Below are 21,046 nucleotides of genomic sequence, written 5' to 3'. Positions count from 1 at the left end.
AGGGAGAGAGTTTTGGCTAAGAAGCTGGAATAGAGATCCAAGTATCAGCTTGCTGGGCTCCCTTTATTGGACACCCCACTATTCCTGGGGTTAAGAGGAGAAACTGGCTGGAGTGGCTAGGAGCTCCCCAGGCATTTTGTGAACCAAATAAGAGGAGAGGGCTCCACTCCCAGCACATGCCACAGTTACCAGATTAAGCTGGTTGCCTTGGTAACCTCCTCTCTGGGCAGGATTTGGGATTGTCGGTTACGGTTACGAAGGGGGAAGAACTGGGGAGTGTGGAGGGTGTGGGGGCTGGAAATAAAAGAGGCAGGGACACTTCTGGAAACTGAAAACCTGGGGAGTAAGACCCCAGCACCCCTGCAACTACTCAAGGATACTGGACAGAGACTAAGTTCAAGGACTTGAATCAGGAAGGAAAGCTAGCACTGAGTCATGGCCCTCCTAGAACAGTGGTTCTTGCCCCAAGTGCACACTGGAATCCAGGGGAACTTCTCAAAAATACTGATGCCTAGGCCATACTCTAAACCAATTAAATCTTTGGAGGCAAGGCCAAGGTTTCTGGTATTTTTTAAAAGATCCCCAAGTGGTGCTCACTTCAGCAGCACATATACTAAAATTGGAACTATATAGAGATTAGCTTGGTCCCTGCACAAGGATGACACGTAAAAGGTCCCCAAGTGATTCAAATAGCCAGGGTTGAGATCACTGCCCCAGAGGGACAACCCAACCCAAGTGGGCTGCCAATGCTGGCAGACAACTTCAGGATTTGAAGTTCTTACTGTTCTGGATCACCCACAAGGTAGTAGGCCTGTGCATTGACCCCACAGAGGAGGAGGGGCGGCATGTAAGAATTATCAAGAGTGGTATCAGTAACAACTGTGAGATGGTGGTAAAACAACTTTGAGCCCAGCCCCTAGAAGGGGATGGGGCAAGGCTACCTAAGGCTGATCTGTCTGCCCTTTGTACTCCCTTTCTGCCCACCAAGAGGTGGACTGGTAGGGCAGACAACCTGGGAGCTTTGCTGAGCTTGAGTTTCTTCTTGCAGAGCTCGTTACCAGGGCAACAGAGAGCAATGGGATCTAACTGCAGGACCAGGGAAGCAAGAGGCAGGGGTAAGGGGGAAGCATCTTAACAGCCATTCCTCCTGCCAGTAACCTACCCCCAAGACTGGCTGGCATTCTTTGCATGACCCCAGGAGATCAGGCTCATAGTTACCCATCACCCTGTGGGGGAGGAGGAAAGCAAATGGACATGAAGAGGAATTAGGGATAGGGGTTAAAAGAGTCATGGTCTGCAAGCTCAAGCCGCAGCAAGGGATGTAGGGGGAGTCCCAACTATTTTAAGGTATACTAAGATGTCCATGCCCCCAGTATACAAGGATTTGTGGTACCCAAGAACAGATGCCACCAGCTCCACATTCAGTTCAATTGTTCCCCCACACCAGATCAACCTCTGTAGTAAACTTCCACCCCACTCAGGATCTGGAAGAAAACAAAGCTAGGAAATGACCTGTGCACATCAAGGGCCCAGTGGCCTTGGTAACTGGCAGCATAAGCCACAGCTGATGGTCTCAATTGCTCCTCTTAACCTTGACGAAGATTGAGAGAAGCCTTCCTCTTAGGCTGTGTTCTCGGTACTTTAGTGCCAGCGTGTCTTTACTTTTCAAGAAGAAAGCTAACCACCTGTGCCTCCCCCTCTTCTAGGACCTGGTACAGTTGTACTGACATGGGGCACATTACACTGGAAAACTCACTTGCCAAACACTAACAAAGGCGACAAGGATAGCTCCATTTCATTAGTTTTTCTGTCCCTGACACTTCCAATCCAAGGGACTGCATGGTATCCTGGGTCTATGTGGCAATGGCATTAGGATGAGATAACCAATGGGGAGTACACACACACACCTGTGGGCTCCTCACCTCTCAGGGCTTCCATTTCACAAGTCTTGAGTTGGCTTGAGTTGTGACTGTGGCTCTGGGGAATGAGCAAGTCCTCTCCTATCCCACCCAATCAAGACTCATGCAAAACACTGGCAAAGGAGCCAAGTTTACAGCCTAAATTTTATTATCTCCAAGTCACAATGCTGATCACAAATGTGCACCCTTTAAAATAGTAACAAACAACAACAACAACACACATGGAGAAATTCTTGCAAAGAAACACAGTGGACCAACAGAGACAACTGTCACAGTGTCTTAAGGTCTGGGAATCTGGGCATGCTGCCCACAGGCTTGAGGAGACATCTTCAGGTTTAAGGCAAAGGGGACAGCCTACAAAGGCACAACCACCAGCCACCCCTGGAAGAATCTCTTAGTTATTTCCTCCTTGGAGTTTACAGCTTGAGTGCCTCTCCCCACTCCCCACCCTACACCTGTGACTCAAGAGTGGTTAGATCAGCTGCTAGAGAGAAGGTAGGAAACAGTGACATTATTTGGGGAGACACAGCCACCACCATCTCCCTTAGGTTCTGTAGGACAGGGACAGTGGCCAAGTTACTCCTGGCAGACACAAGTGCTGCAGCAATAGGAATCTCTTCTGCAGAGGCAGCAGGGGAGTGGTTCAGCGCTGTGGATAGGGAGGAAAAGAGGGAGGAGCCCTTGCCCCGAAAGTGACTGATTTCCTTAGGCCAGAAGCCCAGATGTGGTTTCTTCAGTTTGCAGGGACAGGAGCAGAACTTGGGGAAAATCGGATAGTAACATCTAAAACACTTGTAGCAGGAAAGACATGGAGAAGAGCAACTGCAAAGTACAAGACAGACCGCTTGCTGGACAGTATCTGCCTCTAGAGAGATGCATTGGTCCACAGCAACTGGGAAGGGGGCGTGGTAGGGAGGATGGAAAGCAGATAAGCAGGGCCCTCTAATTCCACTTACCTCAAAGACTGAGCCCTGAGGACTATGTGAATACAGACCCCTAAGGTGCAAAGGCTTACTCCACTTTCCCTTTCTCACAAAAGCATCTGGTTTGCCACCTCTCCCCACTGTAAAAGACTTTGCCCTCAAGTAGAGGACTGATGCCTACCACAGTACAGGGACTGATGGAGGCTCAGATTCCTGAAAACCGAAGTCAAGAAGGGCTCCTACCACACACTTTGAGTTTTTCTCCGCAATGAGACACTCTGTGGACAGCTCTGCTTCCACAGGGTTAGAGGAATTAAGAGAATCCAAGTATATAATAACAAAGGCCAGCCAAAAATGAAAGGCCACCTCTTTGCAGGCTTGGTGGGGGAAAACTGGCTGGTAAAATTTCAATTATCTGGGATGCAGGGAAAATCCACAAGGGAAACCAGAGGAGCTAGAAAATCAGAAGAATGATTTCTCTCTCTGCCTAGACAAAGAAAGAAACTAAAAGAATATTAATTTAAGAATAGCAAGCCAGGCTTTAAAAACGAACATCTTAGGAAACAAAACAAACAGGAAGGAGCTTCCCTGGGAGAAGACATTTGAATTTCCCAGGAAAAAGTGAAGAAGAGTAAAAGACAGGGGCTTCTGGATGCAGACCCAGAAGCCTGAGCTGACTGGATCTCTGCTCTTCTGAGCAAAGCCAACTCAAGTAAAGAGTGGAGATGGGAGGAGTCCACTTGTTTGTCCCTTTCTCCAACAGAGCCTGTCCTCAGAGGAAGGCAGGGGTCCTTCTCATTCAGCTGCTTGCCGGTAGGAGCCACCCTGTATCTTTGAAGCCTTCCTGGTAGTAAACAGCCAGTTGTATTTCTCTTCTTTCCTGGGTTCTCTGACAGTGGTGGGGAAAAGGGAAGAATCAGCAAAGCATTAGTGGACCTTCTGGGCATTTACAAGCTGTTTTCAAAAAGCCACATTTCTAAATAATGTGTTTTAAAATAAAGTCCCTAACAAAACAACAACAAAACCCCCATGGTCTTTGTCCATGACCTTTAAAATTGGCTCTGCTGCAAATACCTCAAATTTAGATTTCTCCTTTCCTTAAAAACAAAACAAAACAAAACAAAAACAAGACCGTCCTGCATTTTTTCCTTGCAGCTTCCCAAATGAAATTCTGCCAAGTTAACAATGGTTTCTGCTTCAACCCTGCTCAGTGCATTCCCAAAACAAAGCATCTGGCAAATTTTGAGACTCCTGTAAGCCTCTCCATAAGATACCTCATGATTACAGCTTAAAGCACTAATTAGGGGATTGTTAAGCAAGTAAGCATGAGCATTAGTTTTAAGAATTTATAAGAATCGTAGTACATTATATACTTACTTTTATATGTTTGATTTAAATTTTTTAGAAACTCCTATTAACTGGAACCCCTGCTTACAACCTGAAATAACAAAGTTAGAATTTGTTACCAGTCATTAAAACAACCAACCAACAGGGGCACCTGGGTGGCTCAGTTGGTTAAGAGACTGCCTTCGGCTCAGGTCATGATCCTGGAGTTCCAGGATCGAGTCCCGCATCGGGCTCCCTGCTCAGCAGGGAGTCTGCTTCTCCCTCTGACCCTCCTCCCTCTCATGCTCTCTGTCTCATTCTCTCTCTCTCAAATAAATAAATAAAAAATATTTAAAACAAAAACAAAAACAACCAACCAACCAACCAACCATGGAGACACACCCAGAAAAGGAGAGAAATCTTCTAGGGGAAAGGAAAGCCCAGTGATGTTGGAAGCAGCTCTCATACCTCAGGTGGTGGGGGCTTGATGGTGACTGGCTGGGGAGTCCTCCGGGGTGGGGAGGGCTTTGGCTGCACCTGCTGCTGGGCGGGGTTATAGTAGGTCACTCCTCCATATACCTGTGATGGGGCCTGGGACCCCAATAAGGCAGAAGAAAAAGTTAGGGATACATTCACCTAAACTATGATGAACATTATTCGGGCACAAAAATAAAAGTAGTGAGGAATTTTATAAATCTCTAAGCTGCCCCCCTTTAAAATAAGTGATTATTCATTTCTGCCTTACTATATCCTGATTATGTTCTGGTTTCTACTTCTTCAAAGTACTACTTAGCTTTAATTCCTACCATCAACTGAAAAATGAAAGAGGCTGAGCTCAGTGGTGACACTTCACATACAAGATAGTTTCAACCTGTTGGGAGTTAAGCAGTACAGGGAGGGGTAAGGATAATACAGCTTCTTTATTCAACTGAACCAACGGCAGAGACTGCCCCCTAAGACATACCAAAACACCCGAATGAAACATCATTAAGGAAACAGAAGAGGGCGCCTGAATGGCTCAGTCTGTTAAGCATGTGCTTTTGGCTCAGGTCATGATCCCGGGGGCCTGGGATCAAGTCCTGTGAGCCTGCTTCTCCCTCTGCCCCTCCCCCCTGCTTACACTTGCACGCTCTCTCTCTCCCTCAAATAAATAAAATCTTTAAAAAAGAAAAAAGAAACAGAAGAGAATAAATAGATGATGGGCATTACATAAGCTGCATTTCCAGCTCCTGACCACCAAGAGGCATCCTGGTGCCACATGCAAAATCAGTGGCATTGAAATGTTCTCTCAAATTCCTTAAGCATTCTCCCCATACCACATCCTTGTCTGATTTAAAGGATGCGTACCTAGAAAAATCTGCTCATTAGCCATCTCACCTGCGTATTAGGATACAGATGAGGCGGCGGTGGGGGAGGCAGTGCCCCTGGAGCATAAGGGTAACTGGGATTACCAAAGTTCATGACGCCTGGAGCAGAAAAGTAAGTAGGGGCAAGCAACTGCTGAGGTGGTGGCTGGCCTGGAGACATGGACACTGGTGGGGGATAGAGGCCCGGATTGGGCAGAGGTGCCGGTGTCTGGTGGGGATGTAAACCTGGACAGGAAGAGGAAAACAAAAACTGAAATAGAGGATGGCACCATTTCCATGGGATGGCCTGGCTGCCCTGCTCAGCACAGACTCAAGATGGAAGTCCTCAGGATGGACCCAAGAGGAGTTTGTTGCCCAAGCTGCCAGAGTGGCTAGCCTTGTGAGCAAGCAGCACAGAGCTCAGGAGGATGGAGTCTGTGAAGCCCCCAACACATATCATCACGTACTGGAAGCATATAAGCAGAGGTGCAAGGCTTACCTGGGTGGGGAAGGTGCATTTCTGGCTGCACAATCATGCCCTGAGGAGGCAGTGGGGCAGGGCTGTCACCATGGGTATAGATTGGTCCCTGGAACTGCACTGTAAGATATCACATTGGGACTCTCATAAACCCTCACTCTTATTGTCCCCCAAACCCTTTAAAAGATGCTCTCGGGGCGCCTGGGTAGCTCAGTCGCTAAGCGTCTGCCTTCGGCTCAGGTCATGATCCCAGGGTCCTGGGGTCGAGCCCCGCATCGGGCTCCCTGCTCAGCGGGAGGCCTGCTTCTCCCTCCCCCACTCCCCCTGCCTGTGTTCCTGCTCTCGCTGTGTCTCTGTCAAATAAATAAATAAAATCTTAAAAAAAAAAAAAAAAAGATGCTCTCAATTTTCCATGTGAAGAAAACAGCAACCAGACAATGTTTGATAACCACTGTGAGAAGTAGGAAGGGAAATCCAGGAGGCAAGAGGCTGGTCTCTTAGTTCACTTCACGCTGCCGAGAAAGGTGCCCCAATAATAAGAGAAAACTCACGTGGATCATAGTAATGTCCCTCCATGATACTGATGTGCACAGGAGGAGCAGGGGGCTCTGGCACAGGTCTTTGCCGCTGAGATGAATAGCGTTTGGCTCGCCCACCCTGGACACCCTGAAATAAAGAGGTCTGAGCAAAAAGACTGCCAGAGGGCTGACTCTCATATCAAGTCCCACCCTACTTTAGGTGCTGCAAAACACACACTTGGTACATGGCACATGTTAAACAGTATTTGCAAAATGAGGGGTGCCTGACTGGCTCAGTCATAAAAGCATGCAACTCTTCATCTTGGGGTTGTGAGTTTGAGCCCCACATGGGTGTAGAGATTACTTAAAAAAAAGTGAGGAAAAAAAAAAAGAGTAGGGGCGCCTGGACTCAGTTAAGCATCCAACTCTTGATTTTGGCTCAGGTCATGATCTCAAGGTCATGAGATTAGAGTCCCGTGTCCGGCTCCCCGCTGAGCTGAGCGTGGAGAACTGCTTAGGTTCTCTTTCTCCCTCCCCCTCTGAGCCACTGCCCTCCCTGCCCTGCACTCTTTCTCAAAGACAGACAGAAAGACAAACAGAAAGAAAGAAAGAAAGAAAAGAAAAAAGAAAAGAAAAAGAAAGAAAGAAAAGAGTATTTGCAAAATGAATTAGAAAAACCAATGAGAAACATCAAGATCTGAACCTAGGCCTTGCTACCCTTTCTGGAGAGCGAAATTAAAAGAAATATGGGTAAATCAATGGAACACTGACTCCCAAGACCTTATCTTAGTTTAAGCAATGAACAGCTGTTGCATGCAGGCCCCTCCCCCACTACTCCCTTTCCCTTTCTGTACCATTTCTTCCATCCGGTTAAACTGAGGTGGAGGTCCTGCTCCCATGTGTATGTGGTTGGGCATACCTGTGATACAGCAAAAAAAGTCACGGCTACATAGCAGATAGATATGAGTGGGACTAAAGAGAACATCAAGAAAATGACAAGTTTAAGAATCCAACACAGGAAATTGCCGCCTTCTTTTAAACTGACAAAATTCCTTTTAAACTATCTCTGTTTCCTGTCAATACCAGCATTTGGAAATTTGCCCCCATTTTCTGCAACCTTAACACAAAAGTCTTTGAATATGAAGAAAAAAAAAAAGACTTCAATGAGAAAATGCAATTTTCCCGCCAAATACTTTCTGTACAGAATCCATGGGAGGTTATAATCAGCATTATAAAACATACTGAAAAATCTCAGCCTTAAAGTTTCTGGACAACTGGACATTCTGTGAATCTGCCTGATTATTCCTGGCCACAGAGTTCTAGGCTGAAGTTTGGGAAGATACTCCCCTCTGGCTGAAAATGTCTCAGGACAAAAAAAAAAAAAAAAAAAAAAGGATATTTTAGAGACTGTCTTCCAATGGTAATAAGATACCAGTAGAAGGGTATACTCCTCCATCCAAAGATCAACTCCAAGTCCAGTTTAGGCTACACTGGTTTTTGGTATTCAAAAATCATGCACACCAAAGAAGGATGCTGAAACTCCCAGTCCAAATGAGGATTTCCAATCTTTAAGTTCAAAACAGATTTCGGAAACTAAGGAAAAGATCCTTTGATTTACCTAACTGGAGGGAGACAAAGACAGATGGGCAAGAGCGGTGGTAGACAGGTCCTAGTTTCTAGAACTATGCTGTCCAACATGATATCCAGTAGCCACAAGTGGTTATTTAAATTTCAATTAATTAAAATTAAAAGTTCAGTCCCTCAGTCACTCTGGCCACATTACAAGTATTCAAAAGCTTATACTATAGAAAGTTCTACTGGGCAGCCTACCTCCACATTAAGGAAATTAGGCTTTCCTTTCAAATAGACTAGACAATTCTCATCCAAATTCAAGTGAGTAAGTTTCCGCCTTCAAACATTTAACCATTAGCTCATATAATAAGAACACTGCCCACCTGCTTTCAACTTTTCCTACAGAGAATGGGTAAAAGATTATGCATGCAGGAGCTCCATACTGATGACTAGTCAGGTAATAGTAGGCAAAGTAGTAGGGGTAGTCTTGGGTAACATAAAACTTCTCTGAGGTCTCCGGATGAATATACCTATGAATCCATCCACTTCTTTCAGTTAATGAAAACAAAGATATTTGTCACATCCCATATCCCTGAGACCTAAATCCCATGCCCACAAACCCAATGATGCACAGGGAAAAAAGCTAGTCACTAACCCTAAGGTACCTACCCCGAAGCTCACGTGGTTGCAGGAACGAAGGCTGCCCTGGACTCCAATTCTGTTCTGCTATATTTAGTTGTGCCACATCTTGCTCAAGTCCACTTGTAGTAGAATCCACTGGAGCCTCCCAGTTTCCAGTCTTAGCAGGTGGAGGAGGGGTCGTTTCTGGGACTTGAGGTGCTGGGTTCAGCCCTTCAGGTGGAGGGGGCACCTCCTCTGCAACCTTGACTGCATCTCCAGCTTTGATTCTGGTTCTTCTTGCCCGGGAGTAGGATTTCTTCTCAACAGGCCTGTCAGGGGCCGGTGGTGCAGTGTCGGGAGCAGCAGCTGGTATCTCTGAGGCCGCCTCCTCCTTCTCAGGACTGCCGAGCACTTGAGCATCAGCTTCTGGAGATGGGTCCCTCACAGGAGTCTGCTCTAGGCGCCGTGATCGGTAACTGCTTTCATGTTTAACAGTCTCACCACAACGGCCACCGTGCTGCCCACCAGCCTCCACAGGCCTAAAACCAGCACGACCTTCCTTGAAGCCCCCAGATCGAGAATAATTCCTGGGAGCAGACATTCGGCCAGTCCCTGCAGCATTCCTGTTGATAAATGTCCGTGGTGGTACGGTGCCCCCAGGACCCTGGTGGCGATGGGACTTGTTTGGCCGCTCAATAATCCAGTTTGGATCTCTTTGTGGAGGACTCCCAAACCTGAATAAATGGAATGGCAAAAGTCTTAAGAAAAGAAATAACAAAGGAGACCACTAGAGATATAAACTGAGGGTCAGGGAGACTTCCCATATACCTCATCCACTGAATTACAGGCTGGAATGGCATTTTTAAAAAGCAGAGTTCTTTCTACAAATATAACAGTGTCAACTCCAAAATTTTCTCACCTGGGTTTCCGGATTCTTCGGGGTTTGATGTCATCAGGATTGTGAGCTGAGCGGATGTCATAGCCATAAAGAGCAATGAGCTCCTGTCGGGACTTTGGAGCTTGTTCATCTTCCCGGAACTTGTCATGCTCCCAGCGACCCTCATCCTTCCATAGCTTTCGCTGACGCCCCTTGGGTCTGGATAAAACCAGGGAAAAGTGTCTTAGATTGGAAGACTCTGCCAAGTAAAGATGTTCACGAAAAAAAAAGAGGGATGGGCAGAGAAACAGTAGGAACTTCACTGGTCTCCCCATCTTCCCAGACAGATCATACAAAACCAAGAGTGAATCACAGCATCTCAGGGCCTGCTGGGCTCAAACAGAACAGGCACAGAAATGAGGAAAAGACTTTACTTCAAACTACCCGGCACCTTGGAAACATCTCTCGCCTGTAAGGCAGTTTACACAAGTACTTCATGTCCCAGAGGCTTGAGCCTCAGACTAAGGAAGGCAATGGAAGTATGCGTCCGAATCCCAGCTCCTCCACCAAGAGTTACCAAATATTCTAAGCTTCACTTTCCTCATTTGTACAAAAGGGATAATCATAATAACCTTAAAGTACTGTGAGCAGTAAATCAGCAAAGCTCCTAGCCTTTAGTAAGCACTAAATACGTTCTAAATAGCAGCAACAAGAGGCTGTTACCTGACTTCCTCCTCCTGTGTCTGCCCTCGAAGATCATGCTCAAAGAAGAGCCCTTTCCGGGGTATGTAGGCTGGGTTCTTCCGATCTTCATCATCATCCAAATGCTTAGGGCCCTTTTTCCCCACTTTGTTCTCCACAGGTTCTGTGCTCTCCTAGAGGACAGATAAAAGGCTCCTTATTCTCTCCAAGGTTAAGAGCCCTTAATCTGACCCCCAAAATGGAGGCCTTTGGTGGACACTGACCTGTCCATCTCCACTCTGCCTCTCTCCAGTCACAGTGCCTTTGGTGTCAGGCTTTTCTTCTCCCTTCTCTTCTTTTGCTGAAGAATTAGCAGCATCATTGGCTTCTGATTTCAGCTCTACTTTGGAGTTTTCCTCTTCACTGTATTCCCCTTCCTCACCCTGAAAAAAGTTACTCTATCAGTTGGAAATGGTGCATTTTTTCCCATTCTTTAGGTAAACATTTTCTAATGAACTTTTACTATAATGTAAGAATTAAAAGCAAACATATCAATACTCTTATTAAAATCTCTAGAGGATGGGGCACTTAAAAAAACCCATAATAAAACAAATATACATACATACATTTATATAGATCCATGTAAGTTTTCCAGGAAGACATGCAAGGAAATGTTAACGGTGGTAGCCTCTAGGGAAGGAGCCCAGGAGATATGAAAGGGAGGCTTGAAACTGCCTAGCATACAGAAAACGACTAATCTTTGTTGATAATTTCTCTCCATCTTCATGGATTGTTTCCTAAACATGCAGGGCCTAAAAACTACACTCTAACTCAAGTTATGAATTCTCTCATCTCAAAATGGCTTAGAGCAGATTTTTAACTTTTTAGATTAATTATGTGGATCTCTTTTAGGCTCTAAAATTTTCATGGATCTCCATTAGACAACAGCTCAGTATAATATCCACTGACTGAAAAAATGTATGACCGGGCGCCTGGGTGGCTCAGTTGGTTAAGCGACTGCCTTCGGCTCAGGTCATGATCCTGGAGTCCCGGGATCGAGTCTCACATCGGGCTCCCTGCTCAGCAGGGAGTCTGTTTCTCCCTCTGACCCTCTTCCCTCTCGTGCTATCTCTCATTCTCTCTCTCTCAAATAAATAAAATCTTAAAAAAAATGTATGACCAACAACTACTATATGTTCAATAATACTTCAAAATGAATTTACATTGTATTAATTTTTATTTTCAAAAACAGTACTGCATAAAGATGGGAGATGTAGATTTAGTTCATAAATAATAAGAGCTGAACTAGCGAACTTGCAAACTCTTTGTAATAACACTTTTTTTTAAGATTTTATTTATTTATTTGACAGAGAGAGAGACACAGAGAGAGAGGGAACATAAGCAGGGGGAGTGGGAGAGGGAGAAGCAGGCTGAGCAGAGAGCCCGATGTGGGGCTCGATCCCAGGACCCTGGGATCATGACCTGAGCCGAAGGCAGACGCTTAATGACTGAGCCACCCGGGCACCCCAACACTATGATTTCTCAACCCTCAAACTGGGAAGTAGTGGCTTACATCTTTTATATCTATGATACAAATACTCAATTTTCTGTAGCATGAGATCCCCTTAGCCAACAACTCTTTCCAGAATTATATAATTTAGAAATGAAAACCAAGGGGCACCTGGGTGGCTCAGTCGTTGGGCGTCTGCCTTCAGCTCGGGTCATGATCCCAGGGCCCTGGGATCGAGCCCCGCATCGGGCTCCCTGCTTCGCGGGAAGCCTGCTTCTCCCTCTCCCACTCCCCCTGCTTGTGTTCCTGCTCTCGCTGTGTCTCTGTCAAATAAATAAAATCTTCAAAAAAAAAAGAAATGAAAACCAAGCCCACGTGCTCTCTTGCCTCTCTACTATGTCTTCCCTCTCGGCCGCATCAAGATTAGATAATCCTGCTTGTGACAAACTGCTGGGTCTATTCTTACAGAGGACCGTCCTTAGGCTATCTTCTGAGTAGGGGCCACCAGAAAGGGTCAGGTAACAGAAGTGTGGCTAGTTCTAGGCAGGGAAAAGGAGTAACTAAAGCTCATGCTGGGCTGGCTTTAGAATATTCTCTCACAATTCTCTCAGGATTTGGACCTCAGGGGGCAGAGCTATAGGCTAGGGGAGGGTAGTAGGTTCAGACACCTGAAGACCAAGAAATGGGTTCAAAGAAAGTTGGGTTAGTTCCCATTGTCGGGTTAACAGGTCAGGGTGCCGATACCCCTCTGCCACCTGGTAGATACTGTGCACACTGGTCTTATTCTCCTGAGTCTGACACTTGACCTCTCATAACTCCAGCCCCAGGCTAATGTCAGGAATGTGATCAAAGAGTCCCACTGTGAGATTCCTGATGCAACAAGAAGCTCCTGAGCTCTAAGTTTCTGTCCTTTCTTCAAACAGAGTGAGGTCTACCCAACCCGCCCAGACAAGCCAATTAACTCCTCTTCCCTGCTCAGCATCCAGGTGTTTCAGCCTCTGTGTTCTGGGTGAGGATTCCCGGAGAGGCAATACTGTTGTGAAACTTTCAATTTGAGGGAGACCACACCCACACTGTAAGGATTAAGCCTTTACCCATAGCCTTTTTTTTTTTTTTTTAAGATTTTATTTATTTATTTAAAAGAGAGGAGAGCGAGCAAGAGAGAGAACACAAGCAGGGATGAGGGGCAGGGGGAGGGGGAGAAGTAGGCTTCCCACTGAGCAGGGAGCCTGATGCAGGGCTCCATCCCAGGACCCTGGGATCATGACCTGAGCTGAAGGCAGATGCTTAACGACTGAGCCACCCAGGCGCCCCTCAAATGAATAAATTCTTAAAAAATTTTTTTAACTCAAAATGGATCAAAAACCTAAATTCAAGAGTTAAAACTATAGGACTCTCTCTTTTTTAAAGACTTTATTTATTTACCTGACAGAGAGCACAAGCAGGGGGAGCAGCAGGCGGAGGGAGAGGGAGAAGCAGGCTCCCCGACACGGGGCTCGATCCCAGGGCCCTGCCACTTAACCACTTAACCAACTGAGCTACCCAGGCACCCGAAAACTATAGAACTCTTGTAAGAAAACACAGGAGTTAATCTTCAAGACTCTGGTTTTGGCACACACTCAGCAAAGCCTTCTTAGATAGGATATCAAAAGCAGGAGCAAAAAGAAAAACCAGATATACTGGACTTTATCAAAATTGAAACCTGACACCATCAAGAAAGTAAAAAGAAAACCCACAGAATGGGGAAAAAAAGATTTGCAAATCATATCCGATAAGGAACTTGTATCTTCAATATTTTATAAAGAATTCTTACAACTCAATAAAAAGACAACCCAATTAAAAAATGGACAAAGTATCTGACTAGGCATTTTTTCCAAGGAAGATACACAAATGGCCAAAAAGTACAAGGAAAAATGCTCAACATCATTAGCCGTCAGGGAAATGCAAATTCAAAATGAGGCACCATTTCACACCTACTAGGATGGCTAGAATCAAAAAGTCAAGGCAAGACAATTACATGCTGGCAAGTACATAAAGAAATTCCATATATTGCTGTTGGGAATGTAAAATGGTGCAGCTGCTTTGGAAAACAGTTGGGCAGTTCCTCAGAGGATTAAACATAGTTACCATGGGGCACCTGGGTAGCGCAGTGGATTAGGCATCCCACTTCAGCTCAGATAGTGATCCTGGGATCAGGTCCCACTTCAGGCTCCCCGCTTGGTGGGAAGTCTGCTTGTCCTTCTCCCTCTGCCCCTCCCCTGCTCATGCTTGCTCGCTCACTCTCCCAAATAAATAAATAAAAAGTAATCTTTGGGGGGAAAAAAAGATTAAGAAGAAAAAAACACAGTTACCATATGACTTAGCAACTCCATTCCTAGGTACACAGCCAAGAGAAACGAAAACATACATCCACACAAAAAGTTGTACACTAATGTTTATAGTAACATTATTCATAATACAAAAAACAGAAACCCAAATATCCATCAGTGAATGAACAGATAAACAAAATGTGGTATACCCATATAATGGAATGTTACTCAGCCATAAAAAGGAATCAAGTACTGATACATGGTACAACAGGGATGAAAACTGTGGAAACGTAATGCTAAGTGAAAGAAGCCAGTCACAAAAGTCCATATATGATTCCATTCATATGAAAGGCCAGGATAGGAAAATTCTTAGACACAAAAAGTAGATGTGTGATTGCTTAGGGACCAGGGTATAAGAATGGAGGAACTGGGGGGCAGGGGGAGTAACAGCTAAAGGGTACAAGGTTTCTTTTCAAGGTGATGAAAATGTTCTGAAACTAATCGTGGTAATAGTTGCAAAAACCACAGAATTGTACATTCTAAATAAATTGTATGGTTTGTAAATCATGTCTCAAAAAAGCTGTTTTTTGTTTTTTTTTTAAGATTTTTATTTATTTGACAAAGAGAGACACAGCGAGAGAGAGAGAGCACAAGCAGGGGGAGTGAGAGAGGGAGAAGCAGGCTCCCGGCTGAGCAGGGAGCCCAATGCGGGGCTCAATCCCAGGACCCTGGGATCATGACTTGAGCCGAAGGCAGACGCTTAATGACTGAGCCACCCAGGTGCCCCCTCAATAAAGCTGTTTTCTAAAAAACCTACCTAGGGCGCCTGGGTGGCTCAGTTGGTTGGGCGACTGCCTTCGGCTCCGGTCGTGATCCTGGAGTCCCGGGATCGAGTCCCGCATCGGGTTCCCTGCTCGGCAGGGAGTCTGCTTCTCCCTCTGACCCTCCCCCCTCTCATGTGCTCTCTCTATCTCATTCTCTCTCTCAAATAAATAAATAAATAAAATATTAAAAAAATAAAAATAAAAAAAAATAAAAAACCTACCTAGGGGCACCTGGCTGCCTCAGCCCGTAGAGCATGCGACTCTTGACTGATCTTGGGGTCACTGAGTCTGAGGCCCACATTGGGAGAGTAGAATTTATTTTTTTATTATTTTTCAAAGATTTCATTTATTTATTTGACAAAGAGAGAGCAAGAGAGCACAAGTAGGGGGAGGAGCAGAGGGAGAGGGAGAAGCAGGCTCCCTACTGAGCAGGGACCAACTCAGGAGCCCAGAGATCATGACCTGAGCCACAGGCAGACGTTTAACCAACTGAACCACCAGGTGTCCCTAGAGTTTACTTTAAAGTATTTTTTTTTTTAAAGATTTTATTTATTTATTCATGAGAGACAGAGATAGAGGCAGAGGGAAAAGCAGCCTCCCAAGAAGCAGGGGGCCTGATGCAGAACTCGATCCCAGGACCCTGGGATCATGACCTGAGCCACCCAGGCGCGCCCCTAGAGTTTACTTTAAAACAGACAAAAAAACAAAACAAAAAAACCCCTGCCTTTTACTCCTATTCTTACTTATTCACTTACCCTCTCCTCCTCTCATCTCCAACTTAAGATATCCACTGCTTTGACCCTTCACCTTCTCCCTATCAGTCTTTTTCCAGACTTTCCTCTCTTTAGTCTCCATGGCCCATTATTTCGATCACTACTAGATTCCAATCACCAAGTCCCTTGCCACTCCCCTGTGCCCAGGACTAGATCAACTCAAATGTCTGCTTTTTCTAGGTGTACAACCAGACTATTAATCATCAATGAAGGGGTTTAAAAAAAAAAAAAAATCACACAACTTCACGCATTGGTGCCACCTCCAACCTCAACTACTTAAACCTCCTTTAGTCTGACAATTCCTCCCCTGATCCTCCCTCCACTAACCTCCCTACTCAGTGTCTTTCCTCCTATTTCATAAGGAAAACAAAATGAAAAAGAGAACAGCAGTTTCCTCCCCTGGACCTAAAAAAATATATACTGGGAATATCTAGACAAAAACAGCAAGTGACCAAAAGGGAAAGAAACTAAGTGATTATCAGTTTTGTTCAAGGTAAAATCTTTGGTTCATGTTGTCTTTCCATGGATCTGGAAATACCAATTATTTGCAGGAAATACAAAGGACAGAGGGAGCAGGTTGAGTTGTACCATGAGTGAGCGAGCAATCATCAAAATCTTTTCAAAAGATAAACTGTATGGAAAAGAAAGGGATAAAACACTAACCTGCAGACTAAGAGACAGATCAAATTTTAACAGGCAAGACTGAACTGTAGTGTATAGGTATATAGTTAGTAACCAAGAAAAATGCAAGCAAGTAATGCATTACTATGAAAGTCAGGACATCAGGCCTTTTTCTCTAATCTGGACTACTGCTGTCCCATACAGCAACCACTAGCCAAACATGGCTACTGAGTACTTAAAATGTGGCTTTGCAATTGAAAGAACTCAAGTTTTAAGTTTAACTAAATAGCCACATCTAGCTGATGACCACTGTATTGGACAGAGCAGAACCAGACCTTCTTAATTTTCAGACAATATATACTATATATTGCCATTTCAAAGTCCCACAAGTCCCTCAATTTCAAAACAACCAAAACTTAACCCACCAGTGTCCTTCCTGAAATCTCCTGTGTCCCGTTCTTGGTGAATAACATCATTCATCAACTTGGGCATCCTTTTGACTCCTTAATTCACATTCCAGATTCAATCAATCAAGAAGTTCTGGTAGTACCACCTAAACATCTCTCAAATCAGAGTCCCACTGCCGGGTCTCTTCTTTAGGACACCATCATGTTCCTTGGCTTATCCTAACAACCTCTTAACAGCTCTCCCTGTCCCAAGTCTTGCTTCATCTTCCATACTTAAGCCTTCAGTAGCCTTCTTTCGTTATTAGGATAACATCCAAATTCATTTATATACAGAAGCATCTTAGTATAAATTCACAATCACCAAACCTCACTGAACACTCCATACTGCCTGACAGTCTTTCCAGGGTTTCCATTCTCTAGTGACGACTGCAAACATTCCTCACCCCCCAACTTACCTCCCTTTTGCTTTTTGTAGATAAGTTCATCACTGACTTCAGAGAAAATAAGGCATCTCATTAATCACCACATTCTGTGAATTCCATAACCTAAATAACTTTCAATTTTGTCCACTTCTACTTTCACTGCTACTACTCCACTCCAGGCCACACTTACTGCTTGCCTCGGCTTCCATAATAGCTTTAACTAGCTTTCCTGCCTCCAGTCTTGCTCCCCTCAGATCAACTATCATTGCAGACAAAGTAACTGTTATAAAATAATAATTCTCAAATTTTACTGTGCATAAACATCAATCTGGGATCTTGTTAACATATAAATGTCTGAGTCTTCCCTCCCTCTGCAAGATCTTATTTCAACAGAACTGGCCAAATGGATTTTCTGATGCAGGTGTTCTTTGGATCTGACAAATCTTTAAAATTTAAGTCTAATCCATATCATACACTTGTTTAAAACCCTGTTACGCTTTCTCACTTTCTTAGAATAAAATCCAAATGCATTTTAATAGGGTTCACAAGGTATTTTAAGATTTGGACTCAGACTCATCACTTAGCAAGAGTCACACTAAACTTTTCATATCCTCCAACCTGTCATACAGTCCATCCCTTCAAGACCTTCTTCCCAGACAGTGTTTCCTCTGCTTAGAATACTCTGCCTGGCTCACTCCCACTCACCCTTGAAGTCTCTATTTTAACATCTCATCCTCTAAGCATTTCCAAACAGTTAGTTGGCTGCCCCTGCCATGTGCTCCCGAAACACCCTATGCTTCTGATAGTGTGACACTTACCAAACAGTACCGTAATTACTTGTCTGTTTTCCCCCAAAATGTAAATTCCAGGAGGGCAGAACCATGTCTGTCTTTTATTCCAGTGCCTAGTACAACTCCTGGCACACAGCAGGTACATAATGAAGACAAGGAACAAGTAAAGCCCTTCATGATCTGGCCCCTGTTCATTGATTTGCCTTTCTTTCTTTCTTTTTTTTTTTTTTTTAAAGATTTTATTTATTTATTTGAGAGAGAGAGAATGAGAGATAGAGAGCACAAGAGGGAAGAGGGTCAGAGGGAGAAGCAGACTCCTTGCCGAGCAGGGAGCCCGATGTGGGACTCGATCCTGGGACTCCAGGATCATGACCTGAGCCGAAGGCAGTTGCTTAACCAATTGAGCCACCCAGGCGCCCCGATTTGCCTTTATTTCTGATACCCATCCTGTCCCAACAATGTTCCAGCCACACCAAACTACTTGCAAGTTTCCAAATAATCAGTCTTCTCTCCTGTGTCTGGACTTTCGCAGCAGTTGTTCCCTCTGCCTAAAACATGGCCTAACACCAACTTATTCTTTCCTGATTGCCTAGGATGGATTTAGTACTCAGCCATTAATATCCTACTTAACCCTATCCCTAGCAGTTGTCACCATGTCCTATGACTGTCTGCATGTTTATCTGACTTCCTAAATCATTCCTAAAAACAGAAATTTTAGTAGTGTTCGCTATTACATCTCTAGGACTTAATAGAAATCTAATTATGTAGCAACAGTTCTATAAAATTTATAGAATGAACCTTTGATCCATAATCCAATTCCTCCTGTCCATAACCCCATGACCCAAATTCCAGAACTCAGGACTTAATATTCAACAACCCCAGGAAACAAACAGCCATTCACACAGCATCTCTAGTAGTTCATCCAATCAAAACAAGTAAGGTCACAAAAGCTTGGCTTATGCAAATTTTCTCCTGAATTTAAGAGGGAGAAAACTTCCTATAAACTGAGGGATGTTTCTGATATAAACCACTCGAAATCCTGCCTTTTTAAGGTTTTCAAATACACTTGAAAAAAATATCCAACTAGCTGGTTTCATTCCCTAGGCAGCATGAAAAGAACTGTCATCCTGTGAAGGGCTTCAGGATGTTCTCATTCTCCTATTTAGAACCTTATTTTCTTCGGACAGGGTGAAAAGCCAACTACTAACCGCGTTAACATATGAAACCTGAAAAGGCATGCACCAAACTTCCCTCACTCTAAGTAAACAAGACCTTTTATAACAGTTTCTGAAAAGCATAAATGAAGAATGCACAAGAGAAATAACAAGGAGGTCATAGTACTTTTGAACCACAGGTGTGTCCATGTTTTTAAAATACATTTAAAAATTTCCAACCTATAGCCATAGAAAAAAAGAACCTATCACACTCACTTCAGAGTCTTCTGCACTTTCATAATCCGACAGAACAGCTGAAAGAAAACAGAAATATGTAAAGAAAAAAATCAACATAAATTATTATAAATATATTTCCTGATTGCTTTTTAAGTCAAACTAAGACTCTCATTCAATTCTGACATCAACCTATCAGAGAGGTAAAATTATAGTCCGCATTTACAAATGAGAAACAGGATCAAAGAGTGATCTGCCCAAGATCATACTGCTAAAACGTAAGCTTGTAGGCACTCTGCTACAAAGAGCCACTTTGTGGCACCCTCTCCCAAATCCTGAACAGTCTGAGAGAATGTCAATTGGTGGAAATAGGTGATCTGAGTTTACAGTCAAAAAACTTGTCACGATGCTACTCACCATCGCCCTCGATGCCATCTTCACTCTCCTGAAGGAAAGAGGACATGGGTTAGTTCCGTGATTTCCAAAGGGCGGGGAGTTAAAGACTCAACACGAAATGGGTGAACAGGAAGATGAGGAAAGGTACATCTTTAACAAGTAGTGACCAAGGGAGGTCCGGTCTCTTCACTTCCAGCCCCAATTTCTGAATAAACATCCGCTTTTCACGTGCAGCGCCTCTGCCCTTCTCCCAGAAACCCCTAACACCTCCTCCTCCCTTGGCGTTCCGGATGCACACTGCACCGTGATGGCTCTCTTCTCTAACACGCTATGCCCCAGCAGCTACCATCAACTCCCAGCCTCCCCTCACCACCTACACCCCGCCCCCGGGCCCGCCCCACCCGCGCGCACTCACACATTCCGACTCCTCAGCGCTCTTAGCCCCCCCGCTCTCCACCCGCCGCAGATGAAGGGCCCCAGCTCGGCCTCCGCGCTGGGAAGGCAGAGAGCCACTGCCACCGCCTCCAGCGCTACCGCTGCAGCTCCCGCCGCCCCGCGCCGGGGAGCCGCCGCTGTCTGAGCCCGAAGCACCAGACTCTTCGTCCTCCGTGTCCTGCGAAGCGCGCTGCCGCCGCCGATCCGCCATCTTACGGAGAACGGCCGCCAACGGCCAGCTCCTTACGTACCGCGCCCGTCGCAGGGGCTGCCGGGAGTCTCGAGAGCTAGTCCCAGCATGCTTCACGTGCGACACTGGCCGCCGCGCTTTTCAGGGGGAGGGGTTAGGGGTGGGGCGGCCGCCCTGCGGCACGTCTGCCGGCGAGCGGGATTACGTAATCGGTGACGTGCGGGGGGCGTGCCGCGACCCCTGTCTTCCCTGGGGTGGGCCCCCGGCGAGGGGAGCTGAGCTCAGGCTGCCGCCTCCGGTTCCTCGCCCAGCCATCTTGGGCCTTCCGAGTGGAAGGCGCCCACCTGTCACAGCTTCACTGCGGCATTGGGGCTGTTTCATAGTTTTCTATTTCCGTTTCTACCTACGTTTGAAGCCGATCATTTTACTGCGTTCGTTTGCTTGGTAAAATCACGAGTCAAGGTAAACCTCTAAAGCTGTTGTGCTGCATCAGATTTGCCACAGCAGCCCATTTGAAACTAAAGATGAAGGAGCAATCAGTTGTCTGCAGTGAAGCTCGAGGACTTAAGTGTTGCAGCACTACCATGTTTTCTGTTTTCTCATGTCCTCTTCTTGTATCTTCCCACTCCAGCTATCACTTCTCCCAAAGCGCAGGGTGGTATGAAGCTATAGACTTAACCAAGATTTTGGAACCGATTTTAAAAAAGATGATCATAGGA

At 45.2% G+C, this 21,046-nt stretch overlaps 1 protein-coding gene and 1 pseudogene across 1 annotated transcript; one reads left to right on the top strand and one right to left on the bottom strand.

The window, feature by feature from the left end:
* Positions 1–589: 589 nt before the first annotated feature.
* LOC113908436 lies at positions 590–686 on the top strand (annotated as a pseudogene).
* A 1,358-nt stretch (positions 687–2,044) lies between these two features.
* CASC3 (CASC3 exon junction complex subunit) lies at positions 2,045–20,416 on the bottom strand. The gene is made up of 14 exons (XM_027567615.1): positions 20,118–20,416; positions 19,724–19,751; positions 19,349–19,386; positions 10,546–10,704; positions 10,304–10,455; positions 9,623–9,799; positions 8,752–9,437; positions 7,365–7,429; positions 6,544–6,658; positions 6,014–6,112; positions 5,546–5,760; positions 4,637–4,759; positions 4,220–4,280; positions 2,045–3,731 (listed from the first exon to the last, which is right to left on the bottom strand). Exons 1-13 carry the CDS (start codon positions 20,346–20,348, stop codon positions 4,257–4,259), a joined length of 2,112 nt encoding a protein of 703 aa, XP_027423416.1. The 5' UTR covers positions 20,349–20,416; the 3' UTR covers positions 2,045–3,731; positions 4,220–4,256.
* Positions 20,417–21,046: the final 630 nt, after the last annotated feature.

The sequence above is a fragment of the Zalophus californianus genome, chromosome 16 (genome assembly GCF_009762305.2).
Source record: "Zalophus californianus isolate mZalCal1 chromosome 16, mZalCal1.pri.v2, whole genome shotgun sequence".
NCBI classification, from domain to species: domain Eukaryota; kingdom Metazoa; phylum Chordata; class Mammalia; order Carnivora; family Otariidae; genus Zalophus; species Zalophus californianus.
Note: the sequence above shows the minus strand (reverse complement) of the source record. Positions and strands in the feature narration are given on the sequence as shown.